The 17024-nt window shown below is 41.2% G+C and overlaps 1 protein-coding gene across 1 annotated transcript; it reads right to left on the bottom strand.

Moving 5' to 3' along the window:
• Positions 1-11246: 11246 nt before the first annotated feature.
• LOC138878256 (uncharacterized) lies at positions 11247-15289 on the bottom strand. The gene is made up of 2 exons (XM_070157924.1): positions 15106-15289; positions 11247-11584 (listed from the first exon to the last, which is right to left on the bottom strand). The coding sequence occupies exons 1-2, from the start codon at positions 15287-15289 to the stop codon at positions 11247-11249; spliced, it is 522 nt and encodes a 173-aa protein (XP_070014025.1).
• Positions 15290-17024: the final 1735 nt, after the last annotated feature.

Here is a 17024-nt window from a genome sequence, read left to right on the forward strand (position 1 = left end):
TTGTTTGTTCATTATTTGTTTTTCTTTATAATTAATGAGCATACCAGTTCTTTTTCTTTTCGAAATAGTTGAGATGTTCTGCAAAATCTTATCTTTACTCATAAAATTATCTTTTGTTGATTTGATGTATGTCATTTTGTTTTTTATTTAAATAGTCAATATATGCACGAAAATATCATGTTTAGATAATGTTAATATGGTTTTCCAAAATCATGTGAATCGGAATCCACGTGCAGCAACGCACATACCGAAAAAACTAGTATATATATATATATAGAGAGAGAGATATCTAAAATGCCATAGTCCTGACTACATCATTATCGTGATGTTAACTGCCCAACTGGTCAATGGTAATTGTCCGATCGGCCGTAGCATGGTGGTAAATGCATGACTACCCGATCGGTCATAGCAGGATGGTAAATGCATGACTGTCCGACCGGCCGTAGCACGGTGGTAAATGCATGACCGCCTAACCAGCCGTAGCACAGTGATAAATGCATGACTGCCCGACCGATCATAGCATGGTGGTAAATGCATGAATGCCCGATCGGCCGTAGCTTGATGGTAAATGAAGATGCATAACTGCCCAATCGGCCATAGCTCGGTGGTAAATGAAGATGCATGACTGCCCAACCGGCCGTAGCTCGATGGTAAATGAAGATGCATGACTACCCAAACGGCCGTAGTTCGGTGGAAAATGAAGGTGCATATAACACTACATTATAAACATTAACGTCTTTATTGAATGCCTCAATAGAGAATTAGGAACATACTTAGACATGCTTTGATTATCATTTTATAGGAATGAATAACGTAGATATTCTTAATTACTAAGAGTAGAACCATTTATGGAATAATATTATGTTTACGTTTTGTTTCTTGGATCATACCAAAAGAAGGAAGGATTAGCCTTAACATACCTGAGCCGATTTTGTCACGACTCGAGTTCGCCCTCCGTGAACTGTCGTGACGGTATCTAGTCTCTATGACTACGTAAGCCTAACAATTTGCGGAAAAAGGAAACGAAAGATAAAACTAGCCAAAACCTATGGATAAAACATAAATAAAACGTTTAAGATGCCGCTCGACATATACAAATATAAACTCTCAAACTGAAATAACTCCCAAAACTTGGAATCTCATGAAATCACAAGCTGTGGAATAACTACAAAGTGTTCTAACTCCAGAATATTTAAACAAAGTAAATAAAGGAGAGCTAAAGTTAGAAGAGAGAATAGAGAGGGACTCCTTGGTCTGCGGACGCGGCAGATATACTTCAAAGTCTCTGAAGATTGCCTCGCCTCACTAAAAGTATGGTTGAGCCGAAGAACCTGGATGTGCACACGAAAACATGTGCAGGAAAGAGTATGAGTACACCACAGCGGTACTCAGTAAGTGCCAAGCCTAACCTCGATCGAATAGTGACGAGGAAGGTCAGGGCCCTACTGATTATAAATAAAAACAAGGTAAAGCAGTATAGAATACGACAATATAATTAAAGTGCTAATAGTCTATAACGAATAAAATCACAGAAAGAATCTAACTCAGTACACAGAAATAGCAACAGGGGATCTCTCGAGATATCGTTCCGTAGTCCCAAACGTAAATGTCCAGAGGATCTTCCGGGATATCGTCCCGTCGTCCAAATCATAAATGTGCAAGGAAAACTCTCGGAATACCAATCCATAGTCTCAAAGTAAATATCCAGTACGGGGAATCTATCGGGTGTTGTCCTGTAATCCCAATCATAAATGTGCAGGGGGATCTACCGGAATACCGATCCGTAGTCCCAAAGTAAATAAGTAGGGGATCTCCCGGGATATCGTCCCATAGTCCCAAAGTAAACACACAACCATCTCAGAAAAGTATATAGTTCTATTCAAGAATTAGACAGGAATTTCTACTCTAACATGCTGCACATAGTACAAGTAGGCAATTAAAGCAGGTAAGACATTTAAATCACGTAGGCATGCTTTTTTTTAATCTAAACAAGAGGCTTCAAGTACAAGTATTTGCTAAACTACATGGAAACGTGGCATTAGCTTAATGAAAACGGAATTTTCAACAATTAGCACCTGTACGCACTCGTCACCTCACGTACACGGCACTCATATAACAACAATACCAAATCCTAAGGGGAGTTTCCCCACACAAGGTTAGGTAAGCCACTTACCTTAAACCGGCTCAATCAACTCGAAATCACGTTCTTGCCACGAGTACCCAACTCCAAATGTCCCAAATCTATTCAAAGTAATTGCATAATGTAAATATAACTTCAATTAACTAATTTAACTAGTTAATCCGAAGCTAACACGCGAAATTAAGAAAATGCCCAAAAGTCCCTCGGGCTCACATCTCGGAATCGGATAAAATTTACAAAACTATAATCCTTACACTCTCAGGAGTTCATACATACCAAATACATCAAAATCCGACCACAAACGATCCCTCAAATCCCTAAATCAAAGTCTCTAGTTTCAAACCCTAAACCCTCAATTTTAACCACTAATTTCCATAAATTTCTTGCCTAATCAGTAGAATATCACCATAGAAACGAATTTTTGGTTCCCAAAATCTTACCTCCACGAAGTTCCCTTGAATTCCCTCTTCAAAATCTCCCAAAAAGCTCCCAATCCGACTTAACAATGGTGAAATAAAGCTGAAAATCGCGAAGGAAGCCTTATATAGGTTCTGGCCCAAGGATTCCGCACCTGCGGCCCTTTTACTGCTTCTGCAGTACCACTTCTGCGGTCTAGCCAACCGCATCTACGGTTTCCACTTAAAGTCCTGGGACCACACATGTGCCTCACTTACCGCACTTGCGGTCTCGCAGGTGCATGCAACCTTCCGCACCTGCGACTTCTGGTCTTCTAGCTCCTGGCTGCATCTGTGGCTGCCCTTCCGCTTCTACGATCTCGCACCTGCGGTCCCCAATCCACAGGTGCGGTTATGACAGGAACTCAGCAGCTTCAGCTGCAAATTCTAACTTCCAACTCCCCGATGACCATCCAAAAACATCCCGAGGCCCTCAGGACCTCAACCAAAAGTACGAACAAGTCATATACCACTATTCAAACTTATACCAATCTTCGAAACACTTAAAACAATATCGAATCATCAAATTACCCTCGTATTCAAGCCTAAGGTTTCCAAAAACTTTCGAGTTCCGCTTTTGATCAAAAAGTCTATCAAACCTCGTCTGAATGACCTGAAATTTTGCAAACATGTCCCAAATGACACCACGGACCTACTCAACTTTCCAGAATTCCATTCCAACCCTTATATCAAAATCTCACTATCGAACCGAAAACTTCAAAGATTCAACTTTCGGCATTTCAAGCCTACATAAGCTACATACCTCCAAAACACAATCCGAACATGCCCTAAGCCCGAAATCACCCAACAGAGCTAACGGAATTGATGGAAGTCCATTTAAAGGTCATCTTTATACTGTTCCGACCACGGCCAAATTCTAAAGCTTAAGCTCTTATTTAGGGACTAAGTGTCCCAAAACACTCCGAAACTCTAAACGAATCCTCCTGCCAATTTACAATAGCAGAAATAAATACGGGGAAACCAGTTAATAGGGGATCGGGGCATGAATTCTTAAAACGATCGGCCGGGTCGTTACAGATTTTCTTGATAATCCTCAAACACATGTCAATCACGACAAAACACGTAACAGCAAGATCAAAGTAGGGGAAAATCCATATGATGTCCTTGAGAAAGATTATATCGTGCTCTATTAGAATTGCAAGCCACACTGCTATACAATTATACGGTTTCATATGTATTCCTTGTTTGTGGTTGCCCCTCCGTTACTTTAATAATGAATGCATCTCACTTTAATGATGTAGGGAGGTCTCTTTATCGTAGTGTTGTGGGGCCCACTTTATGTAGGTTACTTAGCCAAACAGTCCCCGAAATATGCCACCTAGCACATAAATTGCCTAGTCACTATTAGGTTTGATCAATAATCTTAATTGTTGCCATATGGGGATGGTATTTTCACTAATTGCTTATCCACAAATATTTAATTAGTTTGTTAATCTCTCATTAAAAACCAATAATGAACCCATTACCCAAATAATTAGGTTTTATCTCAATTTACTTAAACATAACATTATTAACACACTTCATATACTTGTTATCATGGTAATATGGTACATCACTAGTCCATAAATACGGGGTATAATAGCTTAGACTGTATTTCATTCCAAAATATCAAACATCGATGAAACTCATTTTTTTCAATTCATTTACCCTCTGACCTTCACGACTTTACTTATAACTTGTTATAAATAGCATAAATACTTATAACCTCAAAAATAATCTTGTCCTTGAACTTTTGTCAATTATCTTACGACAAATGCAACGTACAAAAGTACGGAATGTAACATCCTTTCCCCCTTTAGAAACATTTGTCCTCGAATGTTAACTCTTAGAGATTTATAAAAAATTTACAGAGTCTCCTCTGTAAATGTCACACCTCCTTTTCACACACCCGAAGGTAGTATAAGGGAGTTTTCCAATTTAAGTGACATTATTCGAAACGGGATTATTTTATTTATTTTCGTTCAGAGTCGCCACTTGCGATTGTTTGTTTTTGGTGTCCCAAGTCACCAGTTTATTTTAAATCCCAAATCGAGGAAAATTTAGACTTTCTTTTTGAAGTCTGCGAACCAGAAATTCTATTTAAGGAATTCTGTTAACCCGAGGGAAGGTGTTAGGAACCCCCGGATTCCGTGGTTCTAGCACGGTCGCTTAAACTATTACAATTGGCCTATTATCCGATTTTAATACATGTTTTAACCTATGGTGCATTTTTAACTTATTAACCACTTTCAATTATTTTAAGGAATATTTCAACGTCATCTAAAATACGTCTTTGGACCACGCCACATAAAATACACCCGCAATCCGAAACACATCTTATTCAACGTTGTTGAGATTTGGATTTAGGTCACATGAAATGCACACCCGAGTTTAGGAAGGTAATATTATTAAAATAGCGCGCCTAAAGCAACTATGTGTTTTTAACTTTGTGAGGGCCATGGAAATTTGCTAAATGGCACGCCTTGAATTCTAAGGATTTTAAAAGAAATAATTAAGTGTGGGCCACGCGTTTGAGATTTTATCTGGCATGGCGCACCTCAATTCCATTTTAAAAGGGGTATTCAAACTAAAAGTTTGGAGGGCTATAGACTATTTGTGCTACTAGCTAACCTCCACTGACTACAATAATTAAATATGGCTTAAAGGAATTGCAACTATTTTTAAATTGACGCCCAAATTCAGATTTTTCAAATCGAGAGGCTGCCCAAATGCAATGGACTTCCTTTTAACTTAAAATGATTTCGATACTCAAGCCCAAAAGGAGCCCAAATATTGGCGAGTATAGGCTGCAGGCGTAGAACTTGGAATCGAACCCCAATAGAGGCAAACAGATGTGCAAACCAAAGAGACGTGTCTATTGTGTTGTTCATCACTTGACAAAAGCAAGCCCTTTAATACTACACCTTGCTATCAATTCCCAGTTTTACTTTAAACACTGTTACCATCACCCACAGAAACAGACTTGTATGATCATCAATTAGTGCAAAAATGTAACATGTCAAAGCATCAGACTTATATCCATAATTAATCGACCTCACACATATAAAGAACTCAGCACAAAACTCACAGGTTTTCAATTCTGATTTTAAACTCAAGTTCTACTTATAACCCTTTGAACATATAAGAACTTATGTGTGAATATGGATAACACTAAGCTAAAATGCCCCTGAAATCAATAAGCCAAATCCTAGGTTTGTGCTCGAACGAATCTGAACATGTGATGTATAGAGCCAGGACCAGTCCAGACTTAAGAGCCTAGGTACTGTCCAGGCCCAAAATCAGGGGATCAGACTCGAGGTCGAGTCCCTATCAGCAACTAATCTGTTGCACTTTCACATAATAAATCTTCCCAATCCCACTTCACATACATGCTCAATTTTACTCATAACAACTTTGTGATTAACACCATACATCTTGTAATTTGAACTCACAAACACATCATGGGTCTAAAATAAATTAATACATCTATTAATAACCAAAACCTAGAGAGTGGAACAAATGAAAATCAGTAACTCTAATAGTAATCCTATTACAATTCCAACATAAGACTCACAGCTCTTAAACACAACTTCATGTTAAGCACGCTGAGATAAGTAATTAAAACAGAGACATAAACAAAAGAAGAGGAACATCTGATAAAATGAGAACATAATCTTCATATATCTTCATCAAACACTTCATGAGCTAGTTTTACAAGCCTAAAATTAGAGGTGTGTACCTAGAGGTTGAAACAGGGAAAGAAAAATGAGGGATCAGCAGAATAAAAGCAGAAATCAACACCAGCAACAACATAGCCCAGATTTCAAACTCTTCAGCAATAAAATAGTGAAATCCCAACCAGAAAAACTTGATAAAACAGTGCCCCAGTCAACAAAATCAACCCAACTCTTTCAATATCCAAATTCAAACCATTTTCAACCTCAAAGGAAATCAGAATATCGTCCAAAAATGAGAAATTTCGAGACTCAAAGCAGAAATCTCAATGTAACAGTGTTTTCCAATTATTATACTCAGACCAGCTCTCAAATATCCAAATTTCAACTCATTTCCACCCAAAAAAATGACTCAGGGATTGTTTTAGAGATTGAGAACTTCAAAAATTACCAAAGAAACCAATGGAACAGTGTTTCAAGAGAAATTTCAACTGTTTTTCTATTTCTAGATTTTCTAGCTCTCCCCCTAATCTGACTTGAGCTTCAAGTAGCAATGCCTTTATAGGCAAGCTATTAGGGCAGCTGAAATAGGCTAAGTTTTGCATTTTAGCCCTTTGTGAATTTTTATTTTTGCTATCTAGTCCTTAAATTACTGACTTCTTGCCCATCAATTCTGTTTTTCAGCTTCTAGGAAGCTTCTTCAGGTGGTTACTCATAGATTCCCTATGTACATTACCCAAAATAGCCCTTAGTTACCCTGTTTTTACCCCCTGGACCAAACGAGTATGGGTTATGAATCCAAACGGGCTCAATGGCTCATTAAACATGGGCTCAAGTTCAAGCCAAACCAAACTCTCTTGGAATGGGGTCTAGACTGACCTCAGAGCCCAAGTAACAAGGCTGACCCAAAACCAAATCAAAGCATGTGAAAGGGAAACACTTAAGTAACTTCAGAAAACCCAAGAAACAAACAAATTGACTAATTAATGATCACAAACAGGCGGGGAACAAATTGAGTTATTAAGCTAAATGACCAAAACAAAACATAAAATCAAAGGTTCAAACATGTAATAAATAGAACTAGACAAACCAAAGAAATCAGAAAACAAATCTAAAAAGGAAAACAATCACCAAGAAGAGAGGTTCTAGATCCAAGACCTTAACCCAGGCTCACTTGGGATGACCTCCAACCAAAGAGAGATTAAAAACAGGGGTGATAAATAAATAATTTCGAAAGCAAAAAGGAAAGGGACTCACCAGCTAGACTTGAAATCGAAACTGATGCTCTGAATTAACCCAAAATAGTGGCAAACGTTTGTTCTTGGAGAAGAACAAACGGGTGTCATTATTTTGCGTCAAAGCGGGCTTGAACAAACCAGAACATCCATAAAAGTGAATTTGCATGCGCAAGTTCTGGTTTGAACTCCTAAGGCTTGAACCTCGGATTCAAAATTTGAGGAGTTCTGGGCACATTCGAGGGAAAACAAATGGGGGTTTGGAGTGAGGGAGCCTCGGAGGTTCTCTGGTGTTAGTTTGGGGTTGAACAGAGGTGGCGCCGCCACCGGAGAAAACTAGGACAGCGCTAGGGTTTCTCCTTTGAACCAAGATTCGAGACGTTCCAGGGAGTTTTGAGGGAAGGTGATTGGAGATTCGAGGTTGGGTGGTGGAGAGGATTCAGAGGCTAGGTCTTGCGACCCTCTTATTACACCAAAAGGAAAATCAAAAGCTAAGCTAGCTAAACCTATCAACTACGAGTTACAAGATTCCTATCTATAAATCTTTTGAAGCTTGATCTTGAGTCTTGGCTAGGTCTTGCTGCAGACTCTGATCTGAATCTTGATGCTTGTCAGATGTAACCGCTAGTTTATTCTTCAGCTTTAGATCAAGGCAGGACATGCAAAGCTTGTGACTTCAAACATATCTTGAGCAATCCACATCCTTCTCCGTTTCAACCTTTGAGTTCACTTCTTTATTTTTTGTTCTTTTTCTTCTTTTCTTTGTTCTGGATTGAGACTCATTCTTTTGGTCATCTCGAACCCTACGCCTCGAGGTCAAACCTGCTCAGACACCAAAACAGACAAACGAACGAAATTTTCTGCCCCAGTTTTCTCTAGGAAAATTTCGTGAGTTATTTGTAACCAAAACCTACATTATTTCTCTATTGAAAACAATAAAGTAAGGATAGTGTGTCCTTAGGAGGAAAGATTAGGGAATGGAGATCTATATCTAAAATTTCAACTTAGGGATTGGAGCCCTAATGTTGGCGAAAACAACTGGGGAATAGATGCTCTATGTTTAAAATCTCAACTCAGGGATTGGAGCCCTAACATTGGCAAAAAACACGACTAGGGAATGGAGGTCCTATGTCTAAATCTCAACCCTGGGATTGGAGCCCTAATGTTGGTAAAAGGCGACTAGGGAATGGAGGCCCTATGTCTAAAAAGCATCAACTCAGGGATTGAAGCCCTAATGTTGGCAAAAGGCGACTAGGGAATGTAGGCCCTATGTCTAAATCTCAACCCAGGGATTGGAGCCCTAATGTTGGTAAAAGGCGACTAGGGAATGGAGGCTCTATGTCTAAAAAGTATCAACTCAGGGATTGGATCCCTAATGTTGGCAAAAGGCAACTAGGGAATGGAGGCCCTATGTCTAAAAAGCATCAACTCAGGGATTGGAGCCCTAATATTGGGAAAAAGGCGACAAGGGAATGTAGGCCCTATGTCTAAAAAGCATCAACTCAGGGATTGGAGCCCTAATGTTGGTAAAAGGCGATTAGGGAATGGAGGCCCTATGTCTAAAATCTCAACTTAGGGATTGGAGCCCTAATGTTGGTAAAAAAGTGACTAGGGAATGGAGGCCTTATGTCTAAAAAATCTCAACTCAGGGATTGGAGCCCTAGTGTTGACAAAAGGTGACTAGGGAATGGAGGCCTTATGTCTAAAAGGCTCAACTCAGGGATTGGAGCCTTAATGTTGGGGGAAAAGGCGACTAGGGAATGGGGTCCCTATGTCTAAAAAGCATCAACTCAGGGATTGGAGCCCTAATGTTGGCAAAAGCGACTAGGGAATGGAGGCCCTATGTCTAAAAATCTCAACTTAGGTATTGGAGCCCAAATGTTGGCAAAAGCGTCAAAGATTGAGATTGGAATGATAAGCTATCATCATTTTTTATTATTTTTATTATTATTTTTTATTTTTTTACTTTATTTTTTTCATTTCATTTTATTCCAATAAAATGCGGGAAAGAATTTTGAAGGAAAACTTCCCTTTTGGGTTGATTGTTACTGTGAATCTGTTTCTAGCTTTTACACAGCTTTTCTTTTGGCTGAACCTACTTTCGCACGGTTGCCTTGGGCCGTACCTATTTCAATTTTAAACAAAGAACAATTGTTAGTTTGAAACGGTGGTTGGTTTTGTGGCATTGATTATCTCGATCACTCGATCTCGGCCCGAACCTTTGTTGAGAACCTTTGCTGCTTGGTGGTTTTCTGAAGATTGATCTATCTTTCAAACCGAGGGACTCAACTTTAAGATTTCATGACGGCTCGCCCGCGTGGGGCTTCGACCCTTTCACTTCATTCCGCCTTTAGGGCTTTTGCCTTTGGCTTTCTTTTCCTTTTCAATAATTTTAATTTCAGAGCATCAGCCATCATGGCCAGTCGGGATTGACTTGATGAACCCGCTGAGGCTGGGTACTTTCTTTAGCTTTAGGCAGAACCCTGTAAAGCCAATCTTGCCACCTTTTCTTTGTATTAGTTTCGGAAACAGAGTTAGACCGAAAGGGATTCAAGGAAAAGTAAACAAAGTACAAGAAAATGAATTTAAGGAGAAGTATCCCTTTCGGGGAGGAATGAAGGACTTATCTGGGGTGCATGCAGACTTCAATAAACATGACATGCTTCTTGGACTAGATACCTGATCTGCACAGCTATCCAACTTCTCATAAATCCATTCCGACCCGTGTTTCAGAACCGAGGAACCTTGCGAGGACTCTATCAATACCAATGGTGGTGAGGGTTTTCTTCTTTTCGATCAATGGCGCCCTTTGCGGGTTTTCGCCAATCGACCTCTCTCATTTTTCTTCTTACTATCACCTTAGAGTGCCCTTTTACGAGTTTTCACTAACAAAACTCTCTCATTTTCAATTTTTCTGCTCACCATCGCCTTATGGTGCCCGTGTGGGTTTTCACCAATAAGACTCTCTCATTTTATTTCTCTCATTTTGTTTGCATCGGATCCAAACAACTGCGTTCTCCGATTTTGAAGACCTTTCGCCGATTGATCGGAAGGACTTGAACAAGGTTTGGGGTAAAAATAATTTGGATTGAATTACAACTTTGGAACCATTCAGGCAGGATTATCGCCGAACCATTATAAAATCTGCCCCAGTTTCACTTTTTGGGGAACTTTGAATTTTTGTTTTGGTGTGACTGAACCCCAGAGAGAGGCTGCCTACGTATCCTTTCGGAATCAAGTCGAATGTAGTTCAGGAAAATATTTTGCTTTTGTTGTTGTTGTTATTATTTTTTTTTCGAGTTCAAAAGAGGGTAATGAAAGAAAAGTAACCGGCTCAAAGTGTTAGCAAAAGGATTAGAGTGTTTGGGGTAGTGAGAATGAAAGCCTTCGTCATCCCAATCGGATAGTGCTATTGCTGCAGAAGGACTATACATAGTACCTTTTTACCGTGTCTGCGTTCACAGCTGCCTCGTGATCATTTCCTTCGATATCTCCCAAGTACAATGCTCCTCTGGGCAATATCTTTCTGATAATGTTCCTTTCCAATTGGGAGAAATTTCCCTTTAGCTTCCTGATGATGGGGAAGAATACGCCTTAGAACGATTTGCCTCACTTCAAAATTTCTAGGCCGCACTCTTTTGTTGTAAGCACAGGCCATTCTTTAATGGTACAACTGCCCGTGGCAGACTGTGGCCATTCGTTTCTCATCAATCAGGGTTAACTGCTCCAAGCGGGCTTTGACCTACTCACTATCTTCAATTTCAGCTTCCACAATGATCCGGAGAGAAGGGATTTCAACTCCCGCGGGTATTACGGCTTCAGTGCCGTAAACCAAAAGGTAAGGGGTTGCTCGGACCGACGTGCGCACAGTAGTTTGATACCCCAACAATGCAAAAGGCAACTTTTCATGCCACTGCCTGGAACTTTGAATCATCTTTCTCAAAATCTTTTTGATGTTCTTATTTGCTGCTTCAACGGCACCATTGGCTTTGGGACGATAAGGAGTAGAGTTCCGATGTATTATCTTGAACTGTTTGCATATCTCTCTCATCAAATGACTATTCAAATTTGCAGCATTATCTGTAATGATAGTTGCAGGAATACCAAAACGGCAGATGAGGTTAGAGTGCATGAAGTCTACCACAACTTTCTTGGTGACAGATTTGAGAGTGATTGCTTCAACCCATTTAGTAAAATAGTCGATGGCGACCAATATGAATCTATGCCCATTTGAGGCTTTTGGCTCGATTGGCCCAATGATGTCCATGCCCCAAGAGACGAATGGCCATGGTGCTGACATGGGATGCAGTTCTGTGGGCGGTGCATGAATCAAATCCTCGTGCACCTGACACTGATAACACTCCCGAACAAAACTAAAACAGTCTTTTTTCATGGTCATCCAATAATAGCCCGCTCTGAGGATTTTCTTTTCCAAAACATACCCGTTCATGTGGGGTCCGCACACTCATGCGTGTACTTCATACATGATTCTTCCAGCCTCTTCGGCGTCAACACATCTTAACAAGTTGAGGTCCGGGGTCCTTTTGTACAAGACATCACCACTCAAAAAGTAACCACTTGCATGCCGTCTAATGGTTCTTTTTTGGTCCCCACTGGCTTGCTCGGGGTATTCTTTGGTTTTCAAAAATCTTTTGATGTCATGATACCATGGCTAAACATTTGGCTCTGCCTCAACTATATTACAGTAGCCATGTCTTTCCCTGATTTGGATTTCCAAGGGATCAATATGGGCATTGCCTGGGTATGGCAGCATCGAGGCCAAAGTAGCAAGTGCATCGGCCAGTTCATTATGGCAACGAGGGATGTACCTGAACTCTATTGACTTGAATCACTTGCCAAGATCTTCCACATGTTGTCTATAAGGAATAAGCTTGACATCTCGGATTTCCCATTCTCTTTGAGCTTGTCGGATAATTAGATCTGAGTCTCCCATGATTAACAACTCTTCCACATCTTGGTTGACTGCCATGTTCATACCCATAATGCAGGCTTCATACGCAGCGGTGTTGTTTGTGCAGAAATATCGAAGCCGGGCTATGGCTGGATAATGCTAGTCGGTGGGTGAGATCAAGATCGCCCCAATTCCAACACCTTTTGTGTTTACCGCCCCATCAAAGAAATTTCCCAAGCATGGGTGTCTTCAGGTATTGCCTCAACTGAATTTACCTCTTCATCTGGGAATTAAGTGCTCAAAGGTTGATATTCATCATCAACCGGGTTCTTAGCCAAATGATCGGCTAACGCCTGGGCTTTCATTGTCGTGCGAGTGACGTAGACTATGTCAAACTCTATGAGCAAGATCTGCCACTTTGCTAATCTCCCAGTGGCCATTGGCTTCTAAAATATGTATTTCAAAGGATCCAACCTGGTTATGAGGTAAGTGGTGTAAGCTTGCAAATAATGCATCAGCTTCTGAGCGACCCAAGTTAAAGCGCAGCAAGTTCTCTCTAATAAAGTGTATTTGGCTTCATAACTGGTGAACTTCTTGCTCAGATAGTAAATGGCCTGCTCTTTCTTTCCGGTCACATCATGTTGCCCGAGGACACAACCGAAAGAATTTTCCAAGACTGTCAGATACAAGAACAGAGGCCTCCCTGGCTCAGGTGGGACCAATACCGGCGGATTCAACAGATATTCTTTGATTTTATCAAAAGCCTCTTGGCACTCATTTGGCCATTTGATTGTCGCATCTTTCTTCAGCAATTTGAATATGGGTTCACACGTGGATGTTAACTGAGCAATGAATCAGCTGATGTAGTTCAATCTTACCAACAAACTCATAACATCTTTCTTGGTTCTTGGAGGAGGCAAATCTCGAATAGACTTTATCTTTGCTGGGTCCAACTCGATGCCCCTCCGACTGGCTATGAATCCCAAAAGTTTGCCGGATGGTACCCCAAATGCACATTTGGCCGAGTTCAGCTTCAAATCATATTTGCAGAACCGCTCAAAAAAATTTCTCAAGTCCCGAACATGGTCGTCCGGAGTTTTGGATTTGATGATTACATCGTCCACATACACTTTTATCTCTTGGTGCATCATATCATGAAAAATGGCAGTCATGGCTCTCATGTAGGTTGCCCCGGCGTTCTTCAGACCAAATGGCATGACTCTGTAATAGTATGTACCCCAAGGTGTGGTAAAAGCTATCTTTTCTACATCTTCTTCATCCATCAACACCTGGTGATATCCTGCGTAACAATCCACGAAGGACTATATCTCATGTTTGCGTAGTTATCAACAAGGATGTGGATGTTTGGCAAAGGGAAGTTATCTTTGGGACTTGCCTTGTTTAAATCTCTGTAATCCAGACACACTCGAATTTTCCCGTCCTTCTTTGGAACTGGAACTATATTGGCTAACCATGTGGTGTATCGAACCACTCGGATAATCCCCACTTTCAACTGTTTTGTGACCTCTTCTTTAATTTTGTCACTGATATCGATTTTAAACTTCCTTTGCTTTTGCTAGACAGGGGGACAATGGGTTAAGTTGGCAACTTATGAACCACCAAATCAACAATTAGTCATGGCATGTCATCGTATGACCAAGCAAACATATATTTGAACTCAAACAAAGGTTGGATCAATACGTCCCGGGTTTTCTCATTTGTGTGAATGTTTATCTTGGTTTCCCTGATTTCTTCAGAAATACCGAAATTAACCGGCTCAGTAGCATTTAAGTTCGGCTTAGGTTTATTCTCAAACTATTCCAATTCTTGATTAATTTCCCTAAAAGCCTCTTCTTCATCATATTCTGGTTCTTGGTTCATTACTTCACAGTTAGACAGCGTGTTTGGATTTGGGCATGAAGTCCGCAAGCATGTCATGTTATTTAAAGCCGCATTATTAGAACCGAAAGAAGAAATAAAAGAGAAAAATAACCAAATCAGAAAGAATAAAGAAAGATGAACGATGAAATATTGATTTCATTTCATTGAATTTGAAGATAACAGGGTTTACATTGGAAATTAAAAGACAAGAAACTAAAGAAAACATCTGAGTTACACCCTGGAATAACTCGTGATGCAGAAAAAGTGGCAGGACAGGTCTACCAGGATTCCCGCCTGATTGGGAATGGAATAGCCTTCCAATTCTGCAGTTTGGCATTAGGTCCCATATACAGCACCTCAGCGGTGCTTGAGCCTTCCCCTGGTTGAACCATGTGGGCTTCATGCAGTATCTTCCTCATGGCCCCACAGATTTCTTCGATTTCTTCGGCCGTAAAGGCCTTATCCTCCTCTTCCTCATTGTATTTTGGCTTGACAAATGTTCTATATAGATGCGGCACCGGCTGAGGAAAGACCCAACCATCATTCTTTCTATCATCCGCCCATCTGACATTAGCTGGAGCAGGCCGGAAGCCTACCCTAAAGAACCTTTCACTAGCGGTCGGGGTGATAGGTTCATCTATTCCTTGCAACGATTTCCCAAGCCCTTTCCCAGGTTAGTAGCCGTGCCTGATCATTTCTTTGGCCACCATGAATGATGCATTAGAAAGGAAAGGTTGAGGACAAGGTTTTCCTTCTCCGTACTGATAAGCGACCACGATTTCAAAGGCCTGATACACTATGTACTCACTTCCTTCTCTTGCTTCAAGACATGGGACTGATGGGTACCAATAAATCGATTGCTCATCTTCCCCGTGAACCACAATCTCCTGATATTCATGTTCGAACTTCACCATCTGGTGGAGAGTAGAAGGCATAGCCCCCGCTGTGTGAATCCACGGCATTCCCAAGAGAAAATTGTAGGACGTGTCCATGTCCAGAACCTGGAAGGTTACTTCAAAGTCTACTGGGCCGATGGTCAGAATCAGATCAATCTATCCAATTGTGTCCTTTTGATACCATCGAAGGAACGTACACAGATGTTGTTAGGTCGGATTCTCTCGGTACCAATCTCCATACGCTGCAAAGTTGAGAGTTGGCAAATGTCTACCCAGAGCCTCCGTCCAACATAACCCTTTTCACATAGTACCCTTCGCATTTGACTGTCAGGTGCAGGTCTTTGTTATGTGCGGCCCCTTCTGGGGGCAAGTCATTTTTGCTGAAGGAGATCTGGTTAATTACGAAAAATCTTTCGGCCATTCTCTCCAACTGCTCTACAAAAGTCTCAACAAGCACATATGCTTCGTTAAGGGTCTTGATCAATACCTTTTGATGTTCGGTGGAATTCATCAACAGAGATAACAAGGAGACTTGTGCGGGAAATTTTCGAAGCTGGTCGAGCACCTCATAATCCGCCATTTTCATCTTTTGAAAGAAGGCCTCCGCTTCTTCGGCACTTATGGGCTTCTTAGATGGGAAGCGCTTTCTAGTGGCATTGTTCACCTCTTTCGGATTGAAATACTTTTTTGCCGGGTTATTTTCTTGAACTTCTCTCGAGATTTCTTTGCCTTTGTAAGTCACCACTAATTTGTTGTAATTCTAGGGCATAGCGGTAGGATCCGTCATGGGCTTTTGCGGTGCGCGGCCAATAACCAAAGGCTCATTCAGCCTTGGTAGATTAATTAGCCCCCGCATCACATAAGCTCCTTTGGGCACGTACATTTGGGTTGTCTTATTCAGTTCGAATCTCCTGGGAGGACTCAAATCCATCTGCTTTTCTTTGCAGCCTCGATAGACATAGAGGACAACATCTTTGGGAGGCATTGCCCCAATTTCCACTTCAACTTTCTTTTCTGACTTTGGAGGGGTGGTTTTGTTCTTTTTCTCCCCTTTGTCTTGCTTCGGGGCAGCTTTTGGTTTCTTTTGTACATCAGCGATGGCAATGATGGCCTTCAATGTTGGGTTAAATTCCTTGTCCTCACAAATCATACCGATTACCGGCCCATTGTTGTGGGCCGGCAGCGGGTTGTTAGTCACATTGGAATATCATCATCCCTTAGCACTATCTTTCTTTGTTCTATCAAGTTTTTCACGGCTCTCTTCAGAGTCCAACAATCATCCATGCCGTGCCCTTCTTCCCCTGAGTGATAGGCGCATCGGGTACCGGCTCTATAAGCAGGTGATGCTGGGTTTTGCCTGGTTTGAGGAACAGGTTGTAGCAGACCCATTTGAACAAGCTTTGGTAACAATCTGGAGTAGGGTTCGCCAATTAGTGTAAAATTTGGCCTCTTGGGCGGTTCACGAGGGTGGAAATTGTTTTGTGGAGGCCGGGGGTTGTAGTGGTTTTAGTAAGGAGGCTGGTTTCTAGGAATTGGAGCTTGGTTCCGGTTGGCTTGTTGTTGTGGCCGGACATAAGGTTGAGCATTCATGACCGGGTATGGCTGAGGAGCAAGGCTATGTCTTGGTGGGGGTAGTAGTGTTGCGGGGTCCTTTCTGAGAAAAAGGATCTGGGAGTACGGTGTTTCTTGCCCCCGACACTGCCATGGCTGTTTCTTCCTTTTTCTTGCCCTTCGCCACTCCTCCAGACCCACCCTGAATGGCTTGAGAGGTAGCTCTGATGGCGGATTGGCTTAGAATTCGACCTGTTTTCAACCCATTTCGCCAATCTTG

This window comes from Nicotiana sylvestris, chromosome 9, assembly GCF_000393655.2.
Source record: "Nicotiana sylvestris chromosome 9, ASM39365v2, whole genome shotgun sequence".
NCBI lineage: Eukaryota > Viridiplantae > Streptophyta > Magnoliopsida > Solanales > Solanaceae > Nicotiana > Nicotiana sylvestris.

What these genes read in the sequence shown, in the direction of transcription:
- LOC138878256 (XM_070157924.1), bottom strand. Translation starts at nt 15,289, where the DNA reads ATGGACACGTCCTACAATTTTCTCTTGGGAATGCCGTGGATTCACACA. An exon ending in TCTTGAAGCAAGAGAAGGAA is followed by an intron (nt 11,585 to 15,105) that starts GTGAGTACATAG and finishes CTATCATTACAG; the next exon opens with ATAATGCTGCAAATTTGAAT.